Source organism: Camellia sinensis, chromosome 4, assembly GCF_055761805.1.
Source record: "Camellia sinensis isolate YWXY chromosome 4, ASM5576180v1, whole genome shotgun sequence".
NCBI lineage: Eukaryota > Viridiplantae > Streptophyta > Magnoliopsida > Ericales > Theaceae > Camellia > Camellia sinensis.
Window position 1 is genome coordinate 83,490,876 of NC_138964.1, and position 25,716 is coordinate 83,516,591.

At 46.7% G+C, this 25,716-nt stretch overlaps 1 protein-coding gene across 1 annotated transcript; it reads right to left on the bottom strand.

The window, feature by feature from the left end:
• Positions 1 to 11,200: 11,200 nt before the first annotated feature.
• Positions 11,201 to 14,220, bottom strand: LOC145823379 (uncharacterized). Its single transcript, XM_082922927.1, has 4 exons — positions 12,815 to 14,220; positions 12,129 to 12,721; positions 11,949 to 12,047; positions 11,201 to 11,740 (listed from the first exon to the last, which is right to left on the bottom strand). Exons 2-4 carry the CDS (start codon positions 12,237 to 12,239, stop codon positions 11,330 to 11,332), a joined length of 621 nt encoding a protein of 206 aa, XP_082779053.1. The 5' UTR covers positions 12,240 to 12,721; positions 12,815 to 14,220; the 3' UTR covers positions 11,201 to 11,329.
• Between the last annotated feature and the right edge of the window lie 11,496 nt (positions 14,221 to 25,716).

Genomic DNA, 25,716 nt, shown 5'->3' on the forward strand with positions numbered 1-25,716 from the left:
TGAACGGTTTGCCGGAGGCTTGTCTTGTCAAGGCATGACCATAAGGCTGACCGGTTGTGGGCTCTGCCAGTATGGGAACACAAACCCCGGTTTTACCGGGGCACCCTCTTTGACCATTCAACCTAGTGCATATTCGGATCCATAGTGACCATTCCAAATTAGGACAGGTTGCTTACCCGTTTATAGGTTGTTTGAAACCGCTGCGTGCGTAATGAAACCCTAGCTCCTGACACAATAGGACAGGGAAACCCTACCCCAACATAGGGGTGTTTTGGCTCTCACTTATCTGTTATGTGCTTTAGAGTGCGTCTCTACAGGAATGCATGTATCAGTATATGAGTTTGGGCATCAAGCCTGCGGGCATCAGTTCAGTATTGTCAGTATCAGGCCTGCGGGCATCAGATTAGTATATGAGTTTGAGTATCAAGCCTGCGGGCATCAGTTCGGTATTGTTGGCATCAGGCCTGCGGGCATCAGTTCGGTATTATGGGTATCAGGCCTGCGGGCATCAGCCAGTATTTGAGAATCAGCTATCTGCGGGTATTAGATTCTATTTTAGGGGACAGTGATACAGGGATAATAATCAGTGTTTGAGGACAGTGTGTATTCAGCTTATTGACTGTGTGTTGATTATGCCCGGCTGTGTGTCATGCATTTTATTTTAAGCTGTTATGCTGTCTGTTTATCTGTTTATTTATTTCCTTTTCGCTTTATTTATCTTTTGCTAGGTCAGTTTTAGCACGATTGCTTCCAACCCAGCAGGCATTCCCCAAGCACTTTGGACACGAGGTCGTCGACTCCATCGATCTGAGGATCTAATCGACGGACAGCCAATGTTCCATTCTCTACCCCCTGTTACAAGAAGGAAGCAGAAAAAGCGCAGTGTATCTGAACAAAGAGCATCAGAACAGTGGTATCCCCCATCAGTGGACAGTTCGATTGAGATCCCCATTGAGACAGATCTGCCAGTAGTTCAGACAAATCAAAACAGTATGACGGCACCAACAGGAGTTGAGGAAATGATGCGCCAAATGCAGGAAACCATGCGGGCCATGCAACAGGATGCCGTTCGTCGGGATGAACTCGCTAAGCAACAAGCTGAGATTATGACCCAGCAAGCTGAGCTGATTACTAGACTGCAACAACAGAGTCCAGCATCTGCTTCACACCAAATTCCTCCTCCGGCAGGAGCCCCATTACCTGAGCAGGCACCTGCTGTTCAGAACGCTCCTCCAAACACCAAGAATACTGTGCCGACTATCCAAAATCTGCAAGAAGACACAAATCTTCCAACGGGGCCAGCTCCGCCCCCGCTTCCACCACAACTGTCCAAGGTCCATACACCCAATCACCCGGACTCTCCATTCGAGGTAGAGGTTGATCATACAGCTCTGAAATTGAGCAAATTGGAGAAGCTCTTCAAGAAATCCCAAGGGGTCAAGGCTATGCTGGATATCGAAGATGGATATACCGAGGAGGCCGTAACACTCCCCGATAGGTTCAAAATGCCACAAATCGACCGCTTTGACGGGACCGGCGACCCCATGGTCCATATCCGACTGTTTGCAGACGTCTTGCGGCCAATGGGCCTAACACGACCACAGAAGCTCTCACTATTCGGCCGAACCCTGTCGGGTGTGGCCTCCCATTGGTACGCAAGATTACAAGATGAAGTGAAAAAGAATTGGGATGAAATGGCTGAGGCCTTTGTCATGCAATATTCGTACAACACTCAGATCGAGATCACAACCCGTGATCTTGAAACGACAAGGCAAGAGCCCAAGGAATCTTTCTCGGACTTTGTGATCCGATGGAGGGCAAAGGCGTCAACAATGACTTTAAGGCCCACTGACAAAGATCAAATCCGGATGATTGTGCGCAATCTCCACCCGAAGTTGATGCAGAGAATGATTGTAGTCCCCTTCCCTACTTTCACAGATTTACATGATATGGGGGTGCAAATCGAAGATGCAATGAAACAAGGTCTGTTTGACCACGACAGAGAACAACCGAGGAGGACCTTCAACCGCAACAACAATGCAGGCCCGAGTGGCGCTGCAAATACGAGAGCCTCGGAAGTTAGTATGGTCACCACCACTCCCCCTCCCCTTCCAAGGCCCATGACTGCCACACCATTCTCCGGCGCGTCCGGAAGCAACACACAAAACAACCGATTCCAACCGCGAGGCCAAAGAACCTTTACCCCACTATATATGCCTCTGACCAAGGTTCTGGGAATATTGATCAGAAAAAATCATTTAAAACCCCTGGAGCCAAAGCCATTACCAAATCCACTCCCCCCTCTTACGACCCGTCAAAGTATTGCGCATATCACCAACAACACGGTCATGACACCGACCGTTGTTACAGATTGCGTCATGAGATCCAGGATCTTATTGACAAACAGGTGATCGCGCCTCCTGATAAACCCAATGTCACAACCAACCCTCTCCCACCACATAACCAACCTCCCCCTCCCAACAGAATTAATTTTATCCACACTAGGGTCGCATCTTATGATCCTAGCATCTATATCACTCCCACCCACCTACCCAAGCCGGAGGTGCTCCTCCCCGATTGCACTGACCTCTTGTGCATGGTGGACATCTCCAAAACCCAACCAGAACCGATGGTGGTGACCGTCGAAGACAGGGTAGGGCAGATTTTGGGAGAGAATGAGATTGTCGAATCTGAGACTGGACAGAATTTTGCTGGGAGAGCCTATGATCCGAGCGAGTATATCCTATCAACGAGCCGAATTGGGCTAAGTGTAGAATTGCCAGAGACAGGAGAGCTATGCATGATCCGGGGGGATGGATCTAGGCTATGGGCGAATGATCTGACAGTCGTAGAGGAGGACTTTGCCAACCTGCAATTCCTCGATGACCAGGAACTAGGGGATGCGTCAATCAATTGGTACGATTATAAGGGATCAGCGGAAGCCACTGGATGGCTCGAGGATCAACCAGATGCAGTGGGGGAAGCCCAACCAGAACAGAGCCCGGCAGGGGCAGAAATATCAGTTGTGGCCGGAATGGCCGAAAGTCAAGTTGTATCGCCGGAGAGCGCCGGTGCTAAGAATTCCGCTCGAGACATGGGCATTACGGATACGGGAATTATTCAACAAACAGCTATACTGATGCAGCTGGAACGGAAAAAGTTTGAGGAGGCTGAGAAAATTGGGAAAGCTAAAGGCCCTGAGGGGACTGAAAGTGTTGTGTGCACAAAGATAGAGAATGCTGCGAGCATTGGGACAGGGAATACTGCGAGTACAACTAAACCGGAGCCAGACAGGTGTCTGTTGGCTGCCGATGGAATGTGGTGGGAAGACGATGACTTATGTCTTGCCCACACGGATGAAGACTGGGGGAATAATCAACCGAATGACACTTGGTACCTCGATGAGGTTGATCACATGACAAGAAGTGGGCGGTACTTCAAGCCCCCACACCTGGACCAACCCGAGGCATCCGGGAAGGATAGAGAAGCGGAGAAACAGAAGGAGAAGCAGATTGAAGATGAGGCTGTGCTGAAACAGTTAAAGAAAATACAAGCGGACATCTCCATCTGGGGACTGCTAATGGCATCACGAGTACACAGAGAAGCTGTCCTATCTGCTATGGACAAGTCCAAACTCTCCATAGACACCACGCCTGAACAGCTGGTTGGGCTGGTTTTTCCGGGAGGAGGTTCCCCGGCATTAACCTTTTCGGACAAGGAGCTACCGCCTGAGGGCATAAGTCATAACAAACCTCTCTATATTTCTGTGGAATGTAGAGATAAGTGGATACCGGTGGTACTTGTTGATACCGGGTCTGCAATTAATGTCTGCCCAACCAGAACGACATATGCAATCGGGTTGAAACCCGCGGACTTCGTCCCAACCACCCAAGTGATCAGAGCATACGACAATACCAGCAGAGAAGTGATGGGGACTGTTAAAATTCAAACCAAGGTTGGTCCAGGACAACACAACATTGAATTTCATATCTTGGACGTTCCTGCAACCTTTAACCTACTTTTAGGGCGACCGTGGTTGCACCAGGTCAAAGCAGTCTCTTCCACTCTACATCAGATGCTAAAGTACCCTCACGGGAAAGGGGTAGCGATCGTTTTTGGGAATTCATCAATCCATCCGCCGCCGGAAGTGTCTACACCTGTCTTGGAGATTGAGCACGGCACGGAGGATGTGTTTTTATCGGGGTTCACTTTGGCCGAGGCTCAAGTGGTGCAGAATGTCATGGCTGTGAATGAGGGCATGTATGTTAGTGCACAATCTATCTACCTCATGAACAAGCTAAAACATACCCCCGGGATGGGATTAGGGAGAAGCGGTCGGAAGGGCGTCTCAGTATTGGCCGAAGTGCCACACAACCCTCACGCCTTTGGACTGGGTTATCTGCCCACCAAGGAGGATTGGGTGAGGAAAGGAAAAGAAATGGCCGGAAGGGCCAGAGCAAAGAAGGCCGGGAAGCCATTTGAGTTAATGCACAGGCCCATCTGGGGTACCCTAAACGGACGTTTCGTCCGGGAGGGGGAAGATTTTCCATTCTGCGGTTTCCCGGAGCCATGGCTAAACGCGGAGGGGACGCGCGTGCCTGGTTTTGAAATCTTCTTCGACATACAATTATCTGGGGATGACGTTGCCGAAGCGCAGACAGACCCACCAACTGAGGTTGAGCAATGTGAAGCAGTGGATCTTGAGAGCACAGAGCTTGAAATGGGGGTAGCACTGGCGAGTCTACTATCAGATCCTCCGATCGGCCAAGAGTGCTTGGGGGATAACTCTTCGGTTTCTGTGATTGGAGATGAAATAGCTGCGGGCTTTCCAGCGCCGATCTTGGATGCATCTATCGCACCTTCTCTCATCTGGCAGTATGAAGAAGGCTTTTTATCTAGCAGTTCCGGATCAGGTAGTGAGCCGGAATCTGATTCTACCGAATCTTGTGCGTCGGAATCAGATTCCAGCTCGACTGAGTCTGAGTCCGGTATTCCTGGGGGTGATAACCCGGATGCCACAGTCCTGTCTAGGTCGTCTTTTTCATTTTCTTTTGAGTCTGTTGTAACAGAGGAATCCGACGGCTTGGAAATATTTAATGAGAAAGATGTGGATGTGGTTTCTGAGTATTTTTCTGTGCCTTTGATTTATTGCTTGAATCAGGATTTTCAAAATTTTGATGAAAACAACGAGGGAGAAATTCCCCCAGTTTTGCAACGGTTAATTGATCAAGAGCAGGAAAGATTTGTTAAACCTTTAATGGATGAAATCACTACTGTGAATGTTGGTACTGAGAAGGACCCGCGGCTGGTCCAGATCGGGTCCACGTTGTCTTCAGAGGAGCGCGAGCGCTTAGTCGCTTTATTAAAAGATTTCAAAGATGTTTTCGCGTGGTCCTACGAAGACATGCCTGGAATCGATCTTGAGATTGTACAGCACCGGATCCCTCTTGATCCCGAGGCCCGCCCTGTCAAACAGAAACTCAGAAGGATTCGCCCGGACTGGGCCCTCAAAATTAAGGAAGAGGTCACCAAGCAAATTGACGCAGGGTTCCTGCTGGTATCTGAATATCCAACTTGGTTGGCCAACATAGTTCCAGTGCCAAAGAAGGACGGCAGAATTTGGGTCTGTGTAGACTTCAGAGATTTGAACAGGGCCAGTCCGAAGGATGACTTCCCCTTGCCGCACATCGATGAATTGGTGGATTTCACGGTAGGACACGCCTTGCTTTCGTTTATGGATGGTTTCTCAGGCTATAATAAGATAGTAATGGCACCCGAAGACTGGGAGAAGACTGCGTTCACCACCCCGTGGGGTACATATTGTTATAGAGTGATGCCATTCGGGTTGAAAAATGCTGGAGCTACGTATCAACGGGCAGCAACTACAATATTGCATGATATGATCCATAAAGAGGTCGAGGTGTACGCGGACGACATGATTGTCAAGTCCAAAGATAGAGAGGGCCACTACACCGCCTTACAAAAATTCTTTCAGAGGATCAAAGTGTTTCGTCTGCGACTGAATCCCCAGAAATGCACGTTTGGTGTTACAGCAGGGAAGATGCTAGGGTTTCTGATCACACAAAGGGGCATCGAGGTCGACCCTTCCAAAATCAAGGCCATCTTAGAAATGCCACCACCAAGGACTGAAAAGGAGGTGCGAGGCTTTCTGGGTAAAGTGCAATTCATAAGACGGTTTATTTCTAAATTAACCTTGACTTGTGAACCACTTTTTGGTCTCCTGAAGAAAGGAAAGAAATTCCAATGGGACGGCCGATGTCAAGCAGCTTTTGAGCAGATCAAAGAGTATCTACAGAACCCGCCCGTGTTGTCACCACCAGAGCCGGGGAGACCGTTGATATTGTACCTTTCGGTAACTGAGACTACTATGGGCTGCATGCTCGCGCAGGAGTCAGAAGACAAAGTGGAAAGAGCCATCTACTATCTGAGCAAAAAGATGCTGGATTACGAGACCCGCTATACACCGCTGGAGAAGGCTTGTTTGGCCTTGGTATGGGCAACCAGGAAGTTGCGGCACTACCTGCTAGCTCACTCTGTAAAGTTGGTTTCACGATTGGATCCCATCAAATATCTTTTCGAGAAACCAGCACTTACGGGTAGGCTAACTCGTTGGCTGCTGTTGCTCTCCGAATTTGATTTGAAGTATGTAACGCGCAAGTCAGTAAAAGGGAGAGCGGTAGCGGAGTTCCTTGCCGACCACCCGGTTGAGGGGGATGAAGCGGTCGAGTACCTATTCCCAGATGAAGCCATTCTGCATGTCGAAGATGAAACTTGGACGATGTACTTTGACGGAGCGTCAAACCAGTATGGATATGGGATAGGGGTGTTGCTGATAGCGCCTGACGATTCCCGTATTCCTTTAGCATTCAAGCTCCGGTTCAAAGTTTCCAACAATGAAGCAGAGTATGAGGCATGTATTGCTGGCCTGGAAGCAGCCCTGGAACTAGGGGCAAGACGGTTGGACGTCATTGGGGACTCGAACCTTGTTGTGTCTCAAGCAAAAGGAGATTGGAAAGTCAAGGAGGAAAGGATGATAATTTACCACCAAACCTTGGATTCGTTAATTCCTCGGTTTGAGAAGCTAAATTTCACCCACCTCGTAAGAGAGAACAACAGGTTTGCAGATTCACTAGCAACTCTATCTTCTATGATAGACATCCCGTCCGGAGTCCGGATACGTCCAGTCATTATTGATCAAAAGTTTGCGCCAGCATACGAGTTGATTTCCGCCATAGATGAGGTTCAAGACGGCAACCCCTGGTATTACGACATTCGGAACTTCTTGGAAAAGGAGACGTATCCACTAGGGGCAAATGCCAAGGATAAGAGGGCTATCAGAAGAATGGCTGCTCAGTTTATCATCTGCGGGGGAAAGCTGTACAAAAGGGGGCATCTGGGAATGCATAAGCTCTGTGTAGAAGCTGAAGAGTCAAGACGCCTGATGGAAGCCATCCATGGGGGGGAGTGCGGTGCACACATGAATGGAGTAATGCTGACCAGAAAAATCCTCAAACAGGGCTACTACTGGTCAACCATGGAAGAGGATTGTATTAGTTTTGTTCGGCGATGCCACAAGTGTCAAATTCATGCAAACCGCATGAACATCCCGCTGTCAAAGCTGTACAACATGACTTCGCCATGGCCTTTTTCAGTCTGGGGAATTGATGTGATCGGAGCTGTTACCCCGAAGGAGTCAAACGGGCATGAGTTTATCCTAGTAGCGATAGATTATTTCACAAAGTGGGTCGAGGCCCAATCATACGCGGTGTTGAAGGCGTCGCATGTCGCAAAGTTCATCAGGAACAACATCATCTGTCGCTACGGAGTGCCAAACGAAATAATTTCAGATAATGGTTCCCACTTCAAGAAAGAAGTGGTAGACTTGTTGGAGAAATACAATGTGGCTTTCCATAAGTCATCTACATACCGGCCGCAGACCAACGGAGCGGTTGAGGCCGCCAACAAGAATATCAAGCATATACTGCAGAAGATGGTGGGAACCTATCGGGACTGGCCAGACAAGCTGCCATTTGCTCTGTGGGGCTACAGGACTTCAATCAGAACTTCTACTGGAGCAACTCCGTATTCATTGGTCTATGGAATGGAGGCTGTTCTACCCATTGAGATTGAGGTTCCGTCGTTACGAGTGTTGACTGAATGCCAGATAGCCGAAGCAGATTGGCAGCAAAGCAGATTCGAAGAACTCATGCTCTTTGATGAAAGAAGACTGAAAGCACTGTACCACATCCAAGGCTATCAACGCAGAATTGCCCGGGCTTTCAACAAGAAGGTTAAGTCCAGGAATCTGAAAGAAGGAGATTTGGTGCTCAAAGACAACCGAGCTCCCATCCACGACCCAAGGGGCAAGTTCAAACCCAATTGGACTGGTCCTTACATTATCAAAGCTATCTGGTCAGGTGGAGCTGTGGTTCTGATGGATCTAGATGGCTTGGAGTTCTCACAACCGATCAATATGGACAAGTTGAAGAAATACTATCCTTGAGAGGCTCGCTAGGCCGAAAACCCGAAAGGGCGACCTAGGCAAAAGTCAGAGCACAAAAAATTAGAAAATATAAAAACTGAGCTCGCAAGGTTGAAAACCCGCAAAGGGCGGCCTTGGCAAAAGTTAGAGCGCAAAAGGAGAGCGAAAATACTCGAGTGAACCTGAGCCTGAACTACGTAAGGCTTGATTCCCATCTTTGGGATACGTAGGCAACTTCACCTTGAAGTTCAGCCATAAACTTTTCCCCGATCAACTCTGTCCATTTTGATCATCTCAGTCATCTTTATCCATCAGCATTTATCGTGATCTCCGGTACAGTGCTGTTCAGACTAGGGGCAACTTTCCGTTGCTATGAAGTGCCGCATTGTTCTTCAGACTAGGGGCAACTTTCCAGTTGCAGGGATCTGGGGTTGTGCATTTCAGTGACAGATCTCCGGCGTGTCCAGTTCTGATCCACATCGAAAATAGTTTTGAAAAGTTTTAATAAAAGTTGACTTTGTTCAAATCAATCTTTTTACGACTAAGACCATTTTTGGACCAAAAGCGGAAAATTTTTAGTACCACAACTTTCAATTTCATTGATTTCAAAATAGAGTTCTTCTGCTCTTGCATACAATCGAGGTTACTTTTTTAGTACATTCATAAAGAAAACTTGAAAATGCTAAATAAGCAATAAATTTGGGGCATAGTTGAATTAAGTATCTCTGCGTCCCCTCCCAGAGCTGGACGGAGCATCTGATGCCAAGCTAGGCCCAACCTGTGCCTCCTCATTGAGCCAATCCAAGCACTCATCGGACAAAGTGCAACTGAAAGTAGAAGAAGGGGCCAGGAGCTCTCTAGTCCTCCATGCTGCGGCATATCGGGCAAGCTGTGCGCCGCGGATCGGGAAAGCGGCTGGGTACTCAATCCCCTCCGGTGGACAAGTCTGATCATGGCCAAACTGACGCAGGAACCGGAACGGAAAATAGAATACGCAGTGGGTTAGACCAATCAATTGGATCCCAATCAGCCGGGACATACTATAGCTCATTGCCGGGAGGTTGAGCCAAGGACAACGCCAAGCAATGCTGTCTGCAGACAAATTGCACATCCAATCGAACCACCACCTTTCGTCAAGAGCATTGACTAGGCGCTGCCGAAAGAAGTAGCCTCGAGCTGAATAGGCTGGGCAAGAGTCCACAACCTGCAACTTATCCATTAACCATACCTAGGGGAGGGATGGAAAATGAGAGAATAAAGAACAGAGAGATGTACGATGAGAGAAAAGTACGACAAGGGTTTTGTGAGGAAAAAATGAGCCTGAGGGTCGAGTGATGTGAACAAATATACATGTAAGGTCGGGTGGGAAACATTACCTGCAGCAGCAGTGGACTCCCAGCAAACCTAGTCGCCTCCCGGCGATAGACAGAATCTAAGCCCATCAGTGTCTCGGCCAAGGTCATGGCAATACAGCTCTTTCCTTCTCTCAAACCTTGGGCGACTTCAATCAGGCGAATGCTAGCCCCGCCGAAGCCCAAGGAAAGCAGAAAGTGAGACAACAAACATAAGCAGAGGGCGTGTTGCCGGAAACCCTGCCAATAATGGTTGCTGCGGTCACCAGCGTCAGAAAAACGATGGATCAAGCCGAGGATGTCCAGTTCCCCACTGCAGATCAGAGATCGAGCGTCAAGCGCCGTGAGCCCACACATCCGCCCTAAAGCCTGAGCATGGCCAAAACGGAGCTGGGGCAAAATCACCTCAGAGCATTCAGACTCCATCAAAACCTGAAAATCTTCGAAAGTGGGACACATCTCCTGGCCGCCAAAGCTAAAAACATGCGTCACTGGATTCCAAAACCTTGCTGCGACATGGAGAAAAGAGAGATGTAGCGGAGTACGGCTCAGCGTGAATAGTGCATTCAAGCCGAAACCCCGGAAATTCAGCTTTTCCGAGCCATCTAGAGAAGAGATCCAAGATGTGACATTTTCTGCGAGAAACGCCTCCATCTTTGTCTAAAACTAAGATGAAATGAATGTTCCCGAAGTTGAGGCTTTTATAGAAGGAAAGACACTATTCACGGGGACATGTGTCAAAAATCTGGTGGCTGCAGGACTGAATGGCCGGCCGGCCACCTTTTCTGGCTGGCCAGCCATTTACTTTTTGCAGAAATGGCCGGCCAGCTGTCTCTCTCCACAAAATGGCCGGCCGTCTCCCAGGGATGGCCAGCAATGCTCCAGTGTATCCCCTTGGCCCTGTTTTACTCTTCGAGGGAAAGTTCCAAGCATTTCCATGCAACGGGAAAGTCAAAGGCCTTTATCTCCCTCCGTTTCGGATGCGTTCCGATGCCCAGATCGTCAGAAGTACACTTTGTTGTTGTTGAGTTTTGTTTATCGAGTTGTTGTTTTGCTTATCGAGTTGTTTGTCGAGCGGACGTGTTTTGTGTTTTTGAGTCATTGCTCTCTGTTTAAGCAATTTTTGTTAAAGTCTTGTTTATTTGCGTTGTTGCATTTTGCTTATCGAGTTGTAAACTTGCTAAAGATTCTGTTATATCTTAGTAAGTTGAGTTGCTTAGTTTGTTGCGTCGGTTCACTACCTGACTTGGTGATTACACAATGCGCATTTCCATTCAATTTCATTTTTGTGCAAAATAAATTGATGCAATACGATGCTAAAAGTTTAAAATACAAACACCTTTTCAAAAGCTATTTCATTTCATCATGCTTTACAACAAAGGTACAAGTTTTACAAAAAAATAAAGCTGCCTAACAATGTGCAAAGTGCTACAAACTACTAGCAAAAAGAAAAATAAAGCAGGAAATAGCAACATCAAAGTCCTCGGGAACGGGAACGAGAAGCACTCCTCATCCTCTTCTGCGGGACAATCTCCGCACCATCATCATCATCTGAGTCGGAGCTGTCATCCTCAGGATCCCCCTCAGCCTCGCCTCTATTCCCCGAGCCAAAACCGGAGCCCCCCTCCTCAGCAGATGTCTCTGATTGACGGTCGGTAGCCTCCTCCTCCTCTTCGGCATCCTCCTCCTCCTCATCAGGCTCCACCTCCACAACGTGAGCCCTGCGTCTGCGGACAGGCCCTCCTCGAGCTCCTCGAAAAGGCCTAGATGGCCCGGATCCTCGGGAAGGCCGAGATGGCCCCGCCCCCTGAAAAGGCCCAGATGGCCCAGCTCCCCAAGGAGGCCCAGGTGGCCTGGCCTGCGGCTGACCGGACCATGAAGGCATCTGAAAACAAAGAGTTCAATTCAAATACATCAGTCCAAATATATACATTAGATGCAGATACAAGCAAAGGATACGTAAAGTGGGTGCATGTAAATACAGTGTACAAGTGGGGTGTGTGTCAGATGTGCTCTACACAAATGGTCTATCGATGCAGTAGAAATCAGCATGTCATCAGAAGTATGATAAATGCCAGAAAACTGAAGGGTACCTGAATGCCCGCGACAGACAACTGTGCCTCCCTACGCAGGACCATGCCCTCGAGTGTGGCCACCAGTCCAACCACCTCCTCTATGTACCCTCGCGATGGCTGCAAAAATGAGCTCATAATCATCAGTGAACAGAAGAGTGTCTAAACATCTGAATGATGAATGAAAAAAGTGGAGCATACCGGCGGTGAGTCCGGATCAATGGCGTATCGATCACTGGGCATCGGAGGCTCTAGCGGGATCGGAGTCGGAGAGATAGCCCCATATTGCCACGCCATCAACTCAGTCGGCATATCTGGCCATCCGGGATGAGGATGAGTCGACGGAACTGGAGGAACCGGTCTACTCCCACCTCTGGATGTACCAGCCCTGCTAGTAGAAGGGGCGTCTGCAGCCGAGCCCGAGCCTGGCCTGAGGATGACATACCGGCAGGCCTCATCATTGGGATATGAGCTCCCGTCAATGGAGGCATCAAATATATGTGACGGTAAGTGGCGTAGTCCCCCTCCTCAACATATAGTAAAGCATCACTGCCCAGCATGGCGCCGACTACCTCCGAGTAAGAGAGCCTGTCAGCAGTCCGCATACTGGCTGGAGGTACTGCGGGAGGATCCTGAGAAAGATACCCCCATACCTGGCGCAGAAAGCGTTCCCCCAGGAACCATGCCCTGCCAACCGGCCCTTCAAGCAGGACCCTATACTGGGAGATGTCCGACGCTCCGGTATACTGAAGTCGGAGACCATCACCCAGGGACACCCAAGGCTGCCATGTGATCTGCGGATGATAAATGCATAAACCAATCAGAAATCGAGAATATACAGAGCAAATCAAAGATGAAAATGAAAGGAACTGAAAGTTCTGAGGTACCTCTGAATGTCGCACAGTGTCAAAGTACTGTCGCAGATTAAGGAGGGTCTCTCGAGGTCTCGGCCGGTGCGGGCCCTCGAACACCAATGAATATGGGGTCATGAGAATCCCCGCCACCTCCAACTCTGGGGCTAATGATGGGAAGTATACATAGACCCATAGCTGAGAAAAGCAATGCAGAATGTAAGTACGAAATGCTGAGAGCAAAATACAGACTATAAAAGTGCGCTGTGTGTGCAATGTACAAGTAATGAAAAGCAGAAATGTAAATCAAGAGGACAGAAAAGTACCTCCCAGGCTCTCCAGTAGCCGCCAAGTAAATCACCCCGCCCGCGGGAGGTCGCGCTCATATAAAAGTAAAGGGTAGCCAGGCCAGCGCCGCTCCAGTCATATCGATGGACCTGTGATAGGTCAACCAGAGCGCTCAGTAGGTATAGCCCAACTGTGTTCCCTCTGTCGGCAAACAGGGTAGTCCCGAAGAGGAACATAAGGAAACCACGGGCATACTGCTCTGTCTCCTCGGGAGTCTCAGGCACCATCTCCGCCCGCCGAAAATGGGAAGAGAACCAAGTGTATCGGACTCTCCCAGAGACCCTGTCAACAGGTGGGCGAGCCCCCAATAGATACATCCAGGCGGCCTCCCACTCGCCCATATCCTCATCGTAGGGGATGGACCAACCTCCAACATCAAGGCCGGTCAATACAACGAAGTCAAAAGGGGTCATGGTCATGTCCCCGGTAGCAGAGAAATGAAAGGAGTTGGTGGTGTCCCACCATCTCTCTACCAAGGCTGCCATCAGTGTCCTCCTGGCAGGACAACGTGACAACCCGACGCAGAAAGGCCCGAATCCTGCCAAATCTACCAAATCTCGGACGGCCTCCGGGAGCTCGGCATACCAGTCCCGCGCGATGGTGGAACCATACCCCCGCACACTGCGGGAACCAACCTGCATTCAGAATGAATACATGTGTCAATAATGAAATGAATAGGCTGTGCGCCAATGGATTGAACTGGGCTGTGCGCCAATGGAATGAATGGGCTGTGTGCCAATGAGATTGAACTGGGCTGTGTGCCAATGAGATGAATGGGCTGTATGCCGATGAAGTGGAATAAGCTACATGCAAATTCAGTTAAATTGTGGGCTGCGTGTTCACTATCTATCTGGGCTGCGTGTTCAGAAAATTTGAAGTTTGGGCTGCGTGTTCAACTTTCAGTTAAATTGTGGGCTGCGTGTTCACTATCTATCTGGGCTGCGTGTTCAGAAAATTTGAAGTTTGGGCTGCGTGTTCAACTTTCAATTAAATTGTGGGCTGCGTGTTCACTATCTATCTGGGCTGCGTGTTCAGAAAATTTGAAGTTTGGGCTGCGTGTTCAACTTTCAGTTAAATTGTGGGCTGCGTGTTCACTATCTATCTGGGCTGCGTGTTCAGAAAATTTAAAGTTTGGGCTGCGTGTTCAAATTTCAACTAGTGTGGGCTGCGTGTTCACTATCTATCTGGCTGCGTGTTCAGAAAATTTGAAGTTTGGGCTGCGTGTTCAACTTTCAGTTAAATTGTGGGCTGCGTGTTCACTATCTATCTGGGCTGCGTGTTCAGAAAATTTGAAGTTTGGGCTGCGTGTTCAACTTTCAGTTAAATTGTGGGCTGCGTGTTCACTATCTATCTGGGCTGCGTGTTCAGAAAATTTAAAGTTTGGGCTGCGTGTTCAAATTTCAACTAGTGTGGGCTGCGTGTTCACTATCTAATCTGGGCTGCGTGTTCAGAAAATTTAAAGTGTGGGCTGTGTGTTCACTTTCGAATTCGGGCTGTGTGTTCGACAAATCAGTGTTTGAGCCGTGTGTTCTAATGTGGGCTGTGTGTTCGCAATTAATTAATGAGCCGAGTGTTCAGAAATTCGAATGTTGAAATTACATGTTCAAGATGCAAGCAAAGTACTATGTCATAAGCTAAACTGCGTGTTCAAGCATGGCAAAGGTGCAAAATCTAGGAAAAATACAGAAAATGAAGTAAATACCTCTCGGGCCTCATGAGAGAGGTGATGCTCCGGCTCTCGGAGAAGCAGATCCACGGGTGCTCGCTCGTCAAAGCTAGTGAAGTGACGGAAGACAGCACGAGGGAGGACATGCGCTGGCGGACGGTACCTCCCGGGAATAAAAGGTCGGGTCCTCGGGGGTAGAGTCATAGGATCGAAATCATCTTCGGCACCTGGAAAACCTCCGCCGTGGGGAGAATTACCCGCCATTTTCAAAGAATCTGCAAAAAGGAGCAAAAATGAGCAAAATGAGCCAAAATTGGAAAAAGTCAACAAAAGTCAACTCTCGGGAAATAAAAAGTCAACAAAAGTCAACTCCTGAGAAAATCTTCCAAATATTAAGACAAACTTACCTCAAATGGTGAAAATGCGAAAAGAAGCTTCGAAACCGAAATTTAATCGCTTCAAAGTGCTTGAAACTGAGTGTTTTTGCGAAAACAATTTACACGGGGCGTTGGAAAACGCGTGTGAAACTCAGATCTGGAGAAGAAAATGTTGTGGGAGGCAAGAAAAGGAAGGGGCCTCGGCTGCCTTTTATAGGCCTCAAGTCTTGGTTGAAGAAGCATGAAGGAAGGGAGTGAAAATACCAAAATACCCCCGGATCTGGGCACATGGCCGGCCGGCCCCATTTTCTAGCCAGCCAGCTATCTGCTTTTTGGATAACTGGCCGGCCAGCCATTAGCTTTATGGGAAACCGGTTGGCCACCTCCCCTTGGGAAGATGAACGGCCGGCCATGTCCCTCACATGCCCACCTAGCTCTCTGCAAATTTTGAGGAAGATCGGAGTTCCCGGGACCTGAAAAAGTTCAAGAAAAGTACACTTCCGGTCGCGAAATAGCTCCGCCGGGACTTCAGCTTCAAGTTCTGACATATGTCTCATCATCATTCATCGAAATCAAAGTGTATCCTTTTTGAATGAGTTGTAACCTTCCAGGAAGTGGATCGGAGGCCGCGATCGAGTTGCCTTCGCCGAAACACGTGTTTCCGTGCTCGTTATTTCATGACAAATGAGCACCCTGATTCATGCTCGTGTCACATTATCTTGCATTCTCATGAGCATACCTGCATTAACATGCACATTTCTTGATATTGGCATACCTCTATGTTTGAGCATACGTTGTCACGCATGTTCCATTCTTGCATTGCGATGCATTCACTCACCGGCACTGCGTGTGTCAAACCTTCGGAATCACATTAAATATATGTTGGAAGCATATTGTACTTGTTGCAATTTCTCTCTTTTGTAGGCACGATATTGTATGTACGGTTCAATTGAGGCTGGTGCGACCAGACGAATCGCGCAGGTATCGTATCTTCTCCGTGTGAGACGTGGCGGGGATTGAATAATCCTCCGCATTTTTAACTGCATAAAATGTAGTTGTTGCTTTGCATTCTTGCTTAAAACTGTTGCATCTATTTGCGAATACTTGCTTCATTACAGCTTGCTGCATTTGCATGATCATTGGGTTACCTTCGGCTTCTTGCATATCATTCGCACTTTGCCCTTGCCTGCGGGCATGCCTGCGGGCACATCTCTGTTTATCTTGTATGTTTGTCTAAGTCTTCGGCCTTGTCAAAAATGGGTCGTCTCTGGGCTTTGACATTCACTCCCGTCACTTGTGACTTCCGAGTTCTGTCAAAGAGGGGTAACTGTAGACACCCCATTTTTGACCGACCTTAAGACTCAGACGTCACCGATTGAGCGCTTGGTGATGTTGCATAATGTGCTTGTTCAGAAGTTTCAGAGTTGCGGCCGTGAGCCCTGCCTCCGGACTTCCGAGCCCTCTTCTGTGCCTTGTCTCGATTTGCGAACCAGACTCGGTTTTCTCTGTTTCTTTTCCCGAGGGGAGGAAGAGGTCCCGTAGACCATCTCTCAATGTCCGTAGGCTACATTTGGTGGTCGTAGGCCATTTTTCCCATTTCGGAGTCCGGTTTCCGGTTTTCGGAGCCGTCAAGCCGTGTGCCTCGGTTCGGGACCGCTTAACCATCTCCTATTGCTCTAATTTTTGGCGTACTTCCTATTTGCTCCCTTTTGAGGGACACTGGGGGCTGAGAAGCCCACTTCGTGGCCGAATGCCACTTTCGGTGCTTAACAGCCCATTTCCGGGACCCCGAACTGCGCGTTTTGGTCCCTGAGCATTCGTTTTGCAACGGTTTTCGTTCATTTTTGGCAGGTACCTCTGTTTTCTCACCGGGGAGGTCACTGAAGGGTGGGAGGCCAACAATTGTTGCAGCAACCAGTTATACATCCTCCGACGCCCTCCGGCGCCCGTTTTTCGCACTTCCGAGCTAATGTTGAACCCCTTGGACCCTTTTTCTCGAACTTTGAACCACATATTTGTGATGTACACACATGAGAGGACCCTAAAAGTTCATGTCCGGCCATTAATTCAACTTGACCCTTTTGACCCCCTCCTTCCGGGCTAATGTTGAACCCCTTGGACCCTTTTTCTCGAACTTTGAACCACATATTTGTGATGTACACACATGAGAGGACCCTAAAAGTTGGTGGCCGGCCAGTAATTCCACCTGACCCTTTTGAACCCCTCTTTCCGAGCTAATGTTGAACCCCTTGGACCCACTTTCTTGGACTTTTAACCACCGGGTTGTGTTGTACACAGATAGGAGGACCCCACCAGTTGGTGGCCGGCCAGAAAATCTGATTGACCTTTTTGACCCCTAGCCGGCCGGCTAGGGGGTGTGGCCGGCCGGCCACCTGCAACAAAAGTACCAGGCCGGCCGTACTCCTTACACTGTGCACTTTACAGCTGTGGAGCTTTATCCCCCAGAAAAGATCTTTATCCGGGGGATATTTCTTGGGGGAAAGTTACTCTCCTTTTCCCCCACCTTTACACCCCCTTTTTGGCCTATATAGCAAGCAAGATATATCCTTTGTTGAAGTTAGAAAACTTCATCTTCAAGCTTCCATACACAACTCCATCTCCATACCTCTCATTTCTTTAAAAATCTCTAAGTCCCTAACCACCATTTCTTCTACACCACCAAGCTCTACCACCACCTCCTCATTTCCAACAACAAGGAAGGTTTCTCAAAGGCCAAAGAAGCTGCAAATTGATCCAAGAAGCAACAAAAGTCTTAGTCTTCAAGGGTGAGTAACCTTTTCTTCACTTTGACCCTTTTTCTTGATCTATTTGTAAGCCCCACTTTCTTTTTGTTTCAAGCTCCGGCCCCAACTGAAAAGGGCTCTCTTTTGAGCTCATCTTCACGTTTCATTAAGGGCTCAACCCTGTTTGAGCCCTCCATGACACACTTGCTTCATTGATCCTCTTATATGTCACAATCTTGCATCCTATTTTTGGCCCATGAGAAATTTGTTTTCGAGCATGTTGTAAACTGATATTAGGCTTATTTTGAGCCCCTCTTCAACATTGAAGAAGGGCTTAACACCATTTGGGACTTCCATGTTGTACCTACCTTTATACTCCTCTTTTCTTCCCCATTCTTGTATGCAATGGCAGCCTATCATACTTTTGTTTTTGGCCATTTTACAGTTCTGAAAAAGTGCTTATTTTGGTCCATTATTCATGTTTCATTTAGGTCCTTTCATGGTTTGGGGCCTCCATAGGTCACTTCATGTTATATCTCTCTTTTATTCCCCATTCTTGCATGTTTAGTTAGCCTACCATGCTTTTGTTTTTGGCCATTTTACAGTTCTGAAAAAGTGCTTATTTTGGTCCATTCTACATGTTTTATTAAGGGTCTTCGGCTGTTTGGTGATTATTTTGTATACTTCATGTTATAGCACCTTTTGAGCCCCAATCTTGTGCTCATGTTTTAGCATGTTTGTATACTGATTTTGAGGCTGCCATATACTGTAAATATTCATATTTTTGGTCCCTCTTCAGTGTTGTAGAAGGAAAATTTTCAGTTTGGGTTTTTCTTATATCACTTACTTCATTACCCCTCTTTTGGCCCCTATTCTTGCATGCCATTTTTGCCATACCTATGCTTGCTGTTTGGCCATGTTTATAACTGTGAAAGTGCCTTTTTTGGGACTGCCTAGCTTCTGTCTTTGCATTGCATGTCCATATTGTGCATGTTTGGCATGGCTATAGGTCATTTCGGGTGCCTAAATTCGCATTTCGGGACAATTCCATGCATTTCATGTCATTTCGCCTCATTTCGGGACTGTTTTCCCCCATATTTTACTGCTGAAATTCCATTAGAATGATTGCTATCATTTCCATGTCATTTCATCACATTCTGTCACCGCCTCGGTTTGCGTGCCCGTGTGCACGCACTTCGAGGCACCTCGTTTTTATCCGACGGCATCCTATGTGAGTGTGGCTGAGGCTCACTCATGTTGGTATAAGCCCATATCATGTTTTCATATCATTACACCACATTTTGTCATCGCCTCGATTTGCGTGCCCGTGCGCACGCATTTCGAGGCACTTCGTTTTTATCCGACGGCATCCTATGTGAGTGTTGCTGAGGCTCACTCATGTTGGTATAAGCCCATATCATGTTTCCATGTCATTACATCACATTTTTCCATTGCCTCAGTTTGCGTGCCCGTGTGCACGCATTTTGAGGCACCTCATTTTCATTGCATTCTGTCATCGCCTCGGTTTGCGTGCCCGTGAGCACGCATTTCAAGGCGTCTCATTTTCGTAGCATTCTATCATTGCCTCGGTTTGCGTACCCGTGTGCACGCATTTCGAGGCACCCCTTTTTTTATCCACCGGCATCCTATGTGAGTGTGGCTGAGGCTCACTCATGTTGGTATAAGCGCATATCATGTTTTCATGTCATTTCATCGCATTCCGCCATTGCCTCGGTTTGCGTGCCCGTGTGCACGCATTTCGAGGTACCCCATTTTTTATCCACCGGCATCCTATGTGAGTGTGGCTGAGGCTCACTCATGTTGGTATAAGCCCATATCATGTTTTCATGTCATTTCATTGCATTCCGCCATCGCCTCGGTTTGCGTACCCATGCGCACGCATTTCGAGGCATCTCATCTTCATTATATTCTTACATTTTCTCGGTTTACGTGCCCGTGTGCACGCATTTCAAGGCATCTCATTTTCAGAACATTGTGCATACTAGGTTGTATCTTAGATTGCATTCTGTCATTTTCTCGATTTGCGTGCCCGTGTGCACGCATTTCGAGGCATTTCATTTCCATAGCATTGTATATGTTAGGATTGTATCTTAGTTGCATTTCATTCATATCATGCATATTGCATCATGTCCGGAATAAGAGTTAGCCCGGGCACGAGAAACGAGGTACATTTCGTACTCCGAGTGACGGAATGTGTCTCAATTCCCCAGTCACCGACACTCCGGATTATCCATGATGGAGTTAGGTTTTAGCTGTAGCTTCATGTGCATTCATTCTATATTGAGTTGTGCATTTCGACTCCTCGGCCATCATGCCTCGGTATGCGTGATTGGTGGCACGAGGATCGAGACATGCATATATCTGTGCAAATACATTGCTATGCCCCTTTCCTGCTCTCTGTTGCAGCAAAACAAAGAATCAGCAACTTTTCGGGGCTTGGCACGCATTTCAAGAACAGGTGTAAACAGAGGCTAATTGGGGCATTCCGGTGGATTTCCGCGCAAGACAACCCGGACATGCATCATCCATCAGAAGCAAAGCAGTCCCTGGCTTGCACGCCAGTTTTATTTATTTTCTTAGTTAATTTGTTAATTAATTAGGATTCTGTAATATTTTGGACTGTAATATTCTTTTATTCGGGACTGTAATATTTGGACTGTATTATTTATTCGGACCCTCCGAGTGAGGGCATAACTGTAATAAGTGTGCGTGAGTGTGATGTATGTCTTCCAACCCCACGTCTTTCTCCCTTTTATTTATCCGCTTTTGATGATTAGATTAGGGCATGTTTAAATTAGCATACAGTATGACAGCATGTTTGCATTCATTCATCTGTATTGCATGCACCGGGCTCGGCGCGTCATACTAACTGCATTGTATTTTTCAATTCTAAAATTGAATACATGATAGTTGTAGCATCTCATATGCCATATTAGAATAGTCGAGCCTGCTATAATTGCATTTTGTATGTGTTGCATTAGGCATTTCTGTATAATTAGGATTATGCATGATTTCTAATGAGTTTCTATTTTGGCTTAGAGTACTCGGTAAGCTTTATGCTTTAGCATCTTTGCATGCGTGTGAGTGCTGCCATGAATAGCATGCTTACCATGAGGCTATGTGCTTATATGATATAACTGCCTGAATGCCTGTGGGTGAAGGTTGGGTTATCTGAATTGGAATAAATCATCAAATGTTTCAAGCCTACCTGCGGGTAGCAAACCATTTTCAAAAACAAATATGAAATGTTTCGTTCCAATTCAGGTAATCCGGTCTATATTTGTATGCTGTGCGCATCACATAGTAACCTATGCTAATAAACCGGAATAAGAACATACAATGTTTTCAAAAATTGATATCCTGGTTAGTAGAGGCCGGTCTATGACCGGGCGAGCGGGGGTGCTCACGAAGTGACCTTCCCCAATCGTACCCAAGTTCCCGAGCCGAGGCAACTTTGGTGATGATGGACACGTGGCCTCTTGGCACCGAGTCAGGGTTTCCTAAATTTCCCAAAATAAAATATTTAGGTGGCGACTCTGTATCTGGCAAAGCAGTCCATATTTGGCACTACTTTTTCAAAAAAATCAGTTTCTCAAAACGATTTGCCGGATTTGGACTCTTTGGTTCAGATTAGGAACCGTGACATTTAAGAGTCCGAGCTGTAGTGACCCCAAAATGAACAGAACGGCACTTAACCCTCCCGGGGCGTTCGGGGACGTCTACAGGTTGTTTGACCCCTCTTAAGGCTTGTTTGGCCCTTGTTTTGTGCCATTTCGGTTGAGCTCCGGAGCCATTGTGTTTGGGCCTCCTCACCATTGAAATCTTGAGGGATTTCAGTGATGAGGATGGTGCCTTGAGGTCCTAGGAAGGAGAGGGCCACCCCCTCTCCTTGTTGTCCTTGAAAAGGCCCCATTTTTGCCTCTTGAGGGAGCATCTAGTCTAAATGTGTGTTTGGCCAAGCCTTAGCTGATTTTCATGCTTATTATGTCATAATATGCCTCTGTTTTTAATTGGTTTTGGTACACCATGCTTCGAGGTAGTTCTTACAAAATGTGTGTCCCTCATGAATTTTGAAAGTGTTTTAAAGATGAGTCTAAATCTCATTAAGTTATTTGGCTAGATGTTGAGCCTTGTTTTCAAACTCAAAGTTGGAAAGGACATGGGAAATGAAATGTAACATGGACTTAATGTCATGAAATCGAAATGTGATATATGTGGATGTATCTGTGTTGACCATCTATCAACTGCTAATCTTTTAGTCATTGTTCATGGCTAGTTTAGTGTATTTCTACTGGGCTGTGGCTCACCCTTTATGGGACATCATTTTCAGGTACAGGTAGCATGCCACCTCCAAGGACATAGCTTGGGAGGCTAGAGGCAGACAAACTGCTTTGTTATTGCTTTATTTTGATGTATTACATGTAAATTCAAGCCAAGAGCTTAATATGTATTTAGTTAGTACTCTTCTTTTTGTAACCAAGTGTTAACTTGGAAAGCTGTAAGCCCGTAGGGCATTTGCTTTTGTTGTTAACATGTAATACTTTTGTAAGAACTACTCAGATTAATGAAAAGATGGTTGGTTTCTTTGTATCAATGCATGTCTAAAGAGATGGGTTTTATGTTTTTTTTTTTAGGGCGTTACAACTTGGTATCAGAGTGTACCGGGTTCGAATACTTTGGGTACGTGGGAAGTGATTAGTATCACAATGGGTTTGTCTCGCTTGTTAGAGACTTATTTGTGACATTATGTGTTTATTTGATAACATGTTTATGTGACTACTTGGGTATGAGATTTAGTTTCTAGGATGTTGATTGGATCCTTGGGTTTCTGTGAGTCTTGTTGGACAAGCACTTGATCAATGCTGTTTCTAACCGGAACTCTAGTAACCCCTCGGGACTATCATTATCCGGAAATGAAATTCGTAAGTGCTTATGTGTTTATGTGCTTACGTGGAGTGAATTACAGTTGTCCATGTATTAGGACGCGAGTGTTTAGTTTTGGCACATTTATAAATGTGCTAATGTTCTTCGTTACCTTTATTAGGATGTCAGGACGAGAACGTGGTAGGCGTGGCAGATGTGGTAGGCATGAGATGCCTTTACCGGATGATATTCCGGCACAGCAGGAGGGGGTTGGTCAGGCCAATGTGGCCGAGCCAGTAGGTCAGGAGGCTATGGGCGCTTTAGCCCGAGGAATAGCCGATGCTTTGAGGGAGTCTGAGATGTCCCCGAACGCCCCGGGAGGAACGAGCTCCCGTTCTGTTCATTTGGGGTCACTACAGCTCAGGACTCTCAAATTGTCACGGTTCTAAGTCTGAACCAAAGAGTTCAAATCCGGTAAATCGTTTTGAGAAAACAGTTTTTGAAAGAAGTGCCAAACATGGACTGCTTTGCCAGATACAGAGTCGCCACCTAAATGTTTTTTAATGGGAAATTTAGGAAACCCTGACTCGGTGCCAAAGGCCACGTGTCTGTCATCACCAAAGTTGCCTCAGCTCGGGAACTTGGGTACGATTAGGGAAGGTCACTTTGTAAGCACCCCCGCTCGCCCGATCAAAGATCGGCCTTTACTAACCATGATATCTATTTTTGAAAACTTTGTGTGTCCTTATTCCGGTTATTAGCCTAGGTTACTATGTGATGCACACAGCATATAAGTATAGACTGGGTCGCCCGAATTGGAACAAAACATTTCATGCTTGTTTATTTGAAAGATGGTTTGCTACTCGCAAGTAGGCTTAAAATGCAGATTTTGCCACCCGCAGGTGGGCTTAGAAAAGATGGTTTTGCCACTATCTAGTGGGCTTAAAACAAACAGTTGATGATTTATTCCAATCCAAGTAACCCAACCTTCACCCACAAGCATTCAGGCAGTTATATCACATAAGCAATTAGCCTCATGGTAAGCATGCTATTCATGGCAGTCACTCACACGCATGCAAGGATGCTAAAGCATAAAACTCACCGAGTACTCCAAGCCAAAACAGAAACTCATTAGAAATCATGCATGAATCCTAAGTATATAGAAATGCCTAATGCAACACATGCAAAAATGCAACTATAGCAGGCTTGGCTATTCTAAACGTGGCATATGAAATGCTACAGCTAACACGTATTCAACTTTGAAATTGAAATACAATGCAGTTAGTATGATGCGCCGAGCCCGGTGCATGCAAAACAGATGAATGATGCAAACATGCTGTCATACTGTATGCTAACTGAAATATGCCCTAATCTAACCATCATAAGCAGGTAAATAAAAGGGAAGAAAGACGTGGGGTTAGAAGACATACATCACACTCACGCACACTTATTACAATTATGCCCTCGCACAGAGGGTTCGAATAAATATACAGTCCTGAATAAAAGAATATTATAGTCCAAATAATACAGTCCAAATAATGTACAAATTCCTAATTAATTAACAAATTAACTAAGAAAATAAATAAACTGGCATGCAAGCCAGGGACTGCCTTGACTCCGCTCCGGATGATGAATGATGCATGCCCGGGTTGCCTTTGCGCGAAAATCCATGACGATGCCCCAATTAGCCTCTGTTTACACCTTTTCTTGAAATGCGCGCCAAGCTCCAAAAAGTTGCTGATTTTTCATTTTGCTGCAACAGAGAGCAGGAAAGGGGCATGGCAATATATTTTCACAGATATATGCATGCCTCGATCCTCGTGCCACCAATCATGCATATCGATTCATGATGGCCGAGGGGTCGAATTGTGCAATTCAATATAGAATGAATGCACGTATAAACACAACAAGAACCTAACTCCATCATGGATGATCCGAAGCGTCGGTGACTAGGGAATTGAGACATGTTCCGTCACTCGGAGTACGAAACGCACCTCGTTTCCCGTGCCCAGGCTAACTCCTATCCCGAACACGATGAAATATGCATGACATGCATGAAATGCAACTAAGATACAATCCTAACATACACAATGTCATGGAATGGCATACACGCTGCACGAGGTAATACACAACCGAGCATACACAATGCTATGGATGAAATGGCATACGCAATGCAATAATGGGATTACACCAACATGAGAGAGCCTCAGCCACACTCACATAAGAGGCCATCAGATGAAAATAAGACAACTCGAAATGCGTGCACGCGTGCACGCAAACCGAGGACCGACCCTCAGGCACCGAAATGCCACTCTAATGAGACATGGAAAAGAAATGGAATATGGCACACTATAATGCAAAAATCAGAGGTAAAATGAGATGCAAAACAGCCCCAAAACCCGGTAAAATGAAACCCGATGCATGGAACGAGCCCCGAAACATGGATTTTGGCGCATGAAATGGCCTATAGCTATGCAATGCATGCACAATTTGAACATGAGATGAAAAGACAGAAGCAAGGCAGCCCCTAGATAAGCATTTTTACAGTTCAAAGCATGGCCAAACAGCAAACACAAATAGGGCAAAAATAGTATGCAAAAATGGCCCTAAATGTGAGATAATGAAACAACTCACAGCTGCTGACCCCAAACAGATTAGGGCCCTTCAACAAAGTTAAAGAGGGGCAAAAAATATGATCTTTCACAGTTTATGGAAAACCACAAAAACCATCATAGGTATGGATAAACTCTCATGCAAGAAATGGGCCGAAAGATGGCCAAAGAAGCAAGTAGTGGTTTCTGGCCTTAAACACAAAGGGGCCCTTCAACAATGTTGAAGAGGGGCCAAAAATAAATCATTTTACAGTTGATGGCCGGACCCAAAACAATATGCAAATATGTCCAAGATGCTATGCAAAAA

What these genes read in the sequence shown, in the direction of transcription:
- LOC145823379 (XM_082922927.1), bottom strand. Translation starts at nt 12,239, where the DNA reads ATGCCGACTGAGTTGATGGCGTGGCAATATGGGGCTATCTCTCCGACT. An exon ending in TTGATCCGGACTCACCGCCG is followed by an intron (nt 12,048 to 12,128) that starts GTATGCTCCACT and finishes TCATTTTTGCAG; the next exon opens with CCATCGCGAGGGTACATAGA. An exon ending in TGTCTGTCGCGGGCATTCAG is followed by an intron (nt 11,741 to 11,948) that starts GTACCCTTCAGT and finishes CTTTGTTTTCAG; the next exon opens with ATGCCTTCATGGTCCGGTCA.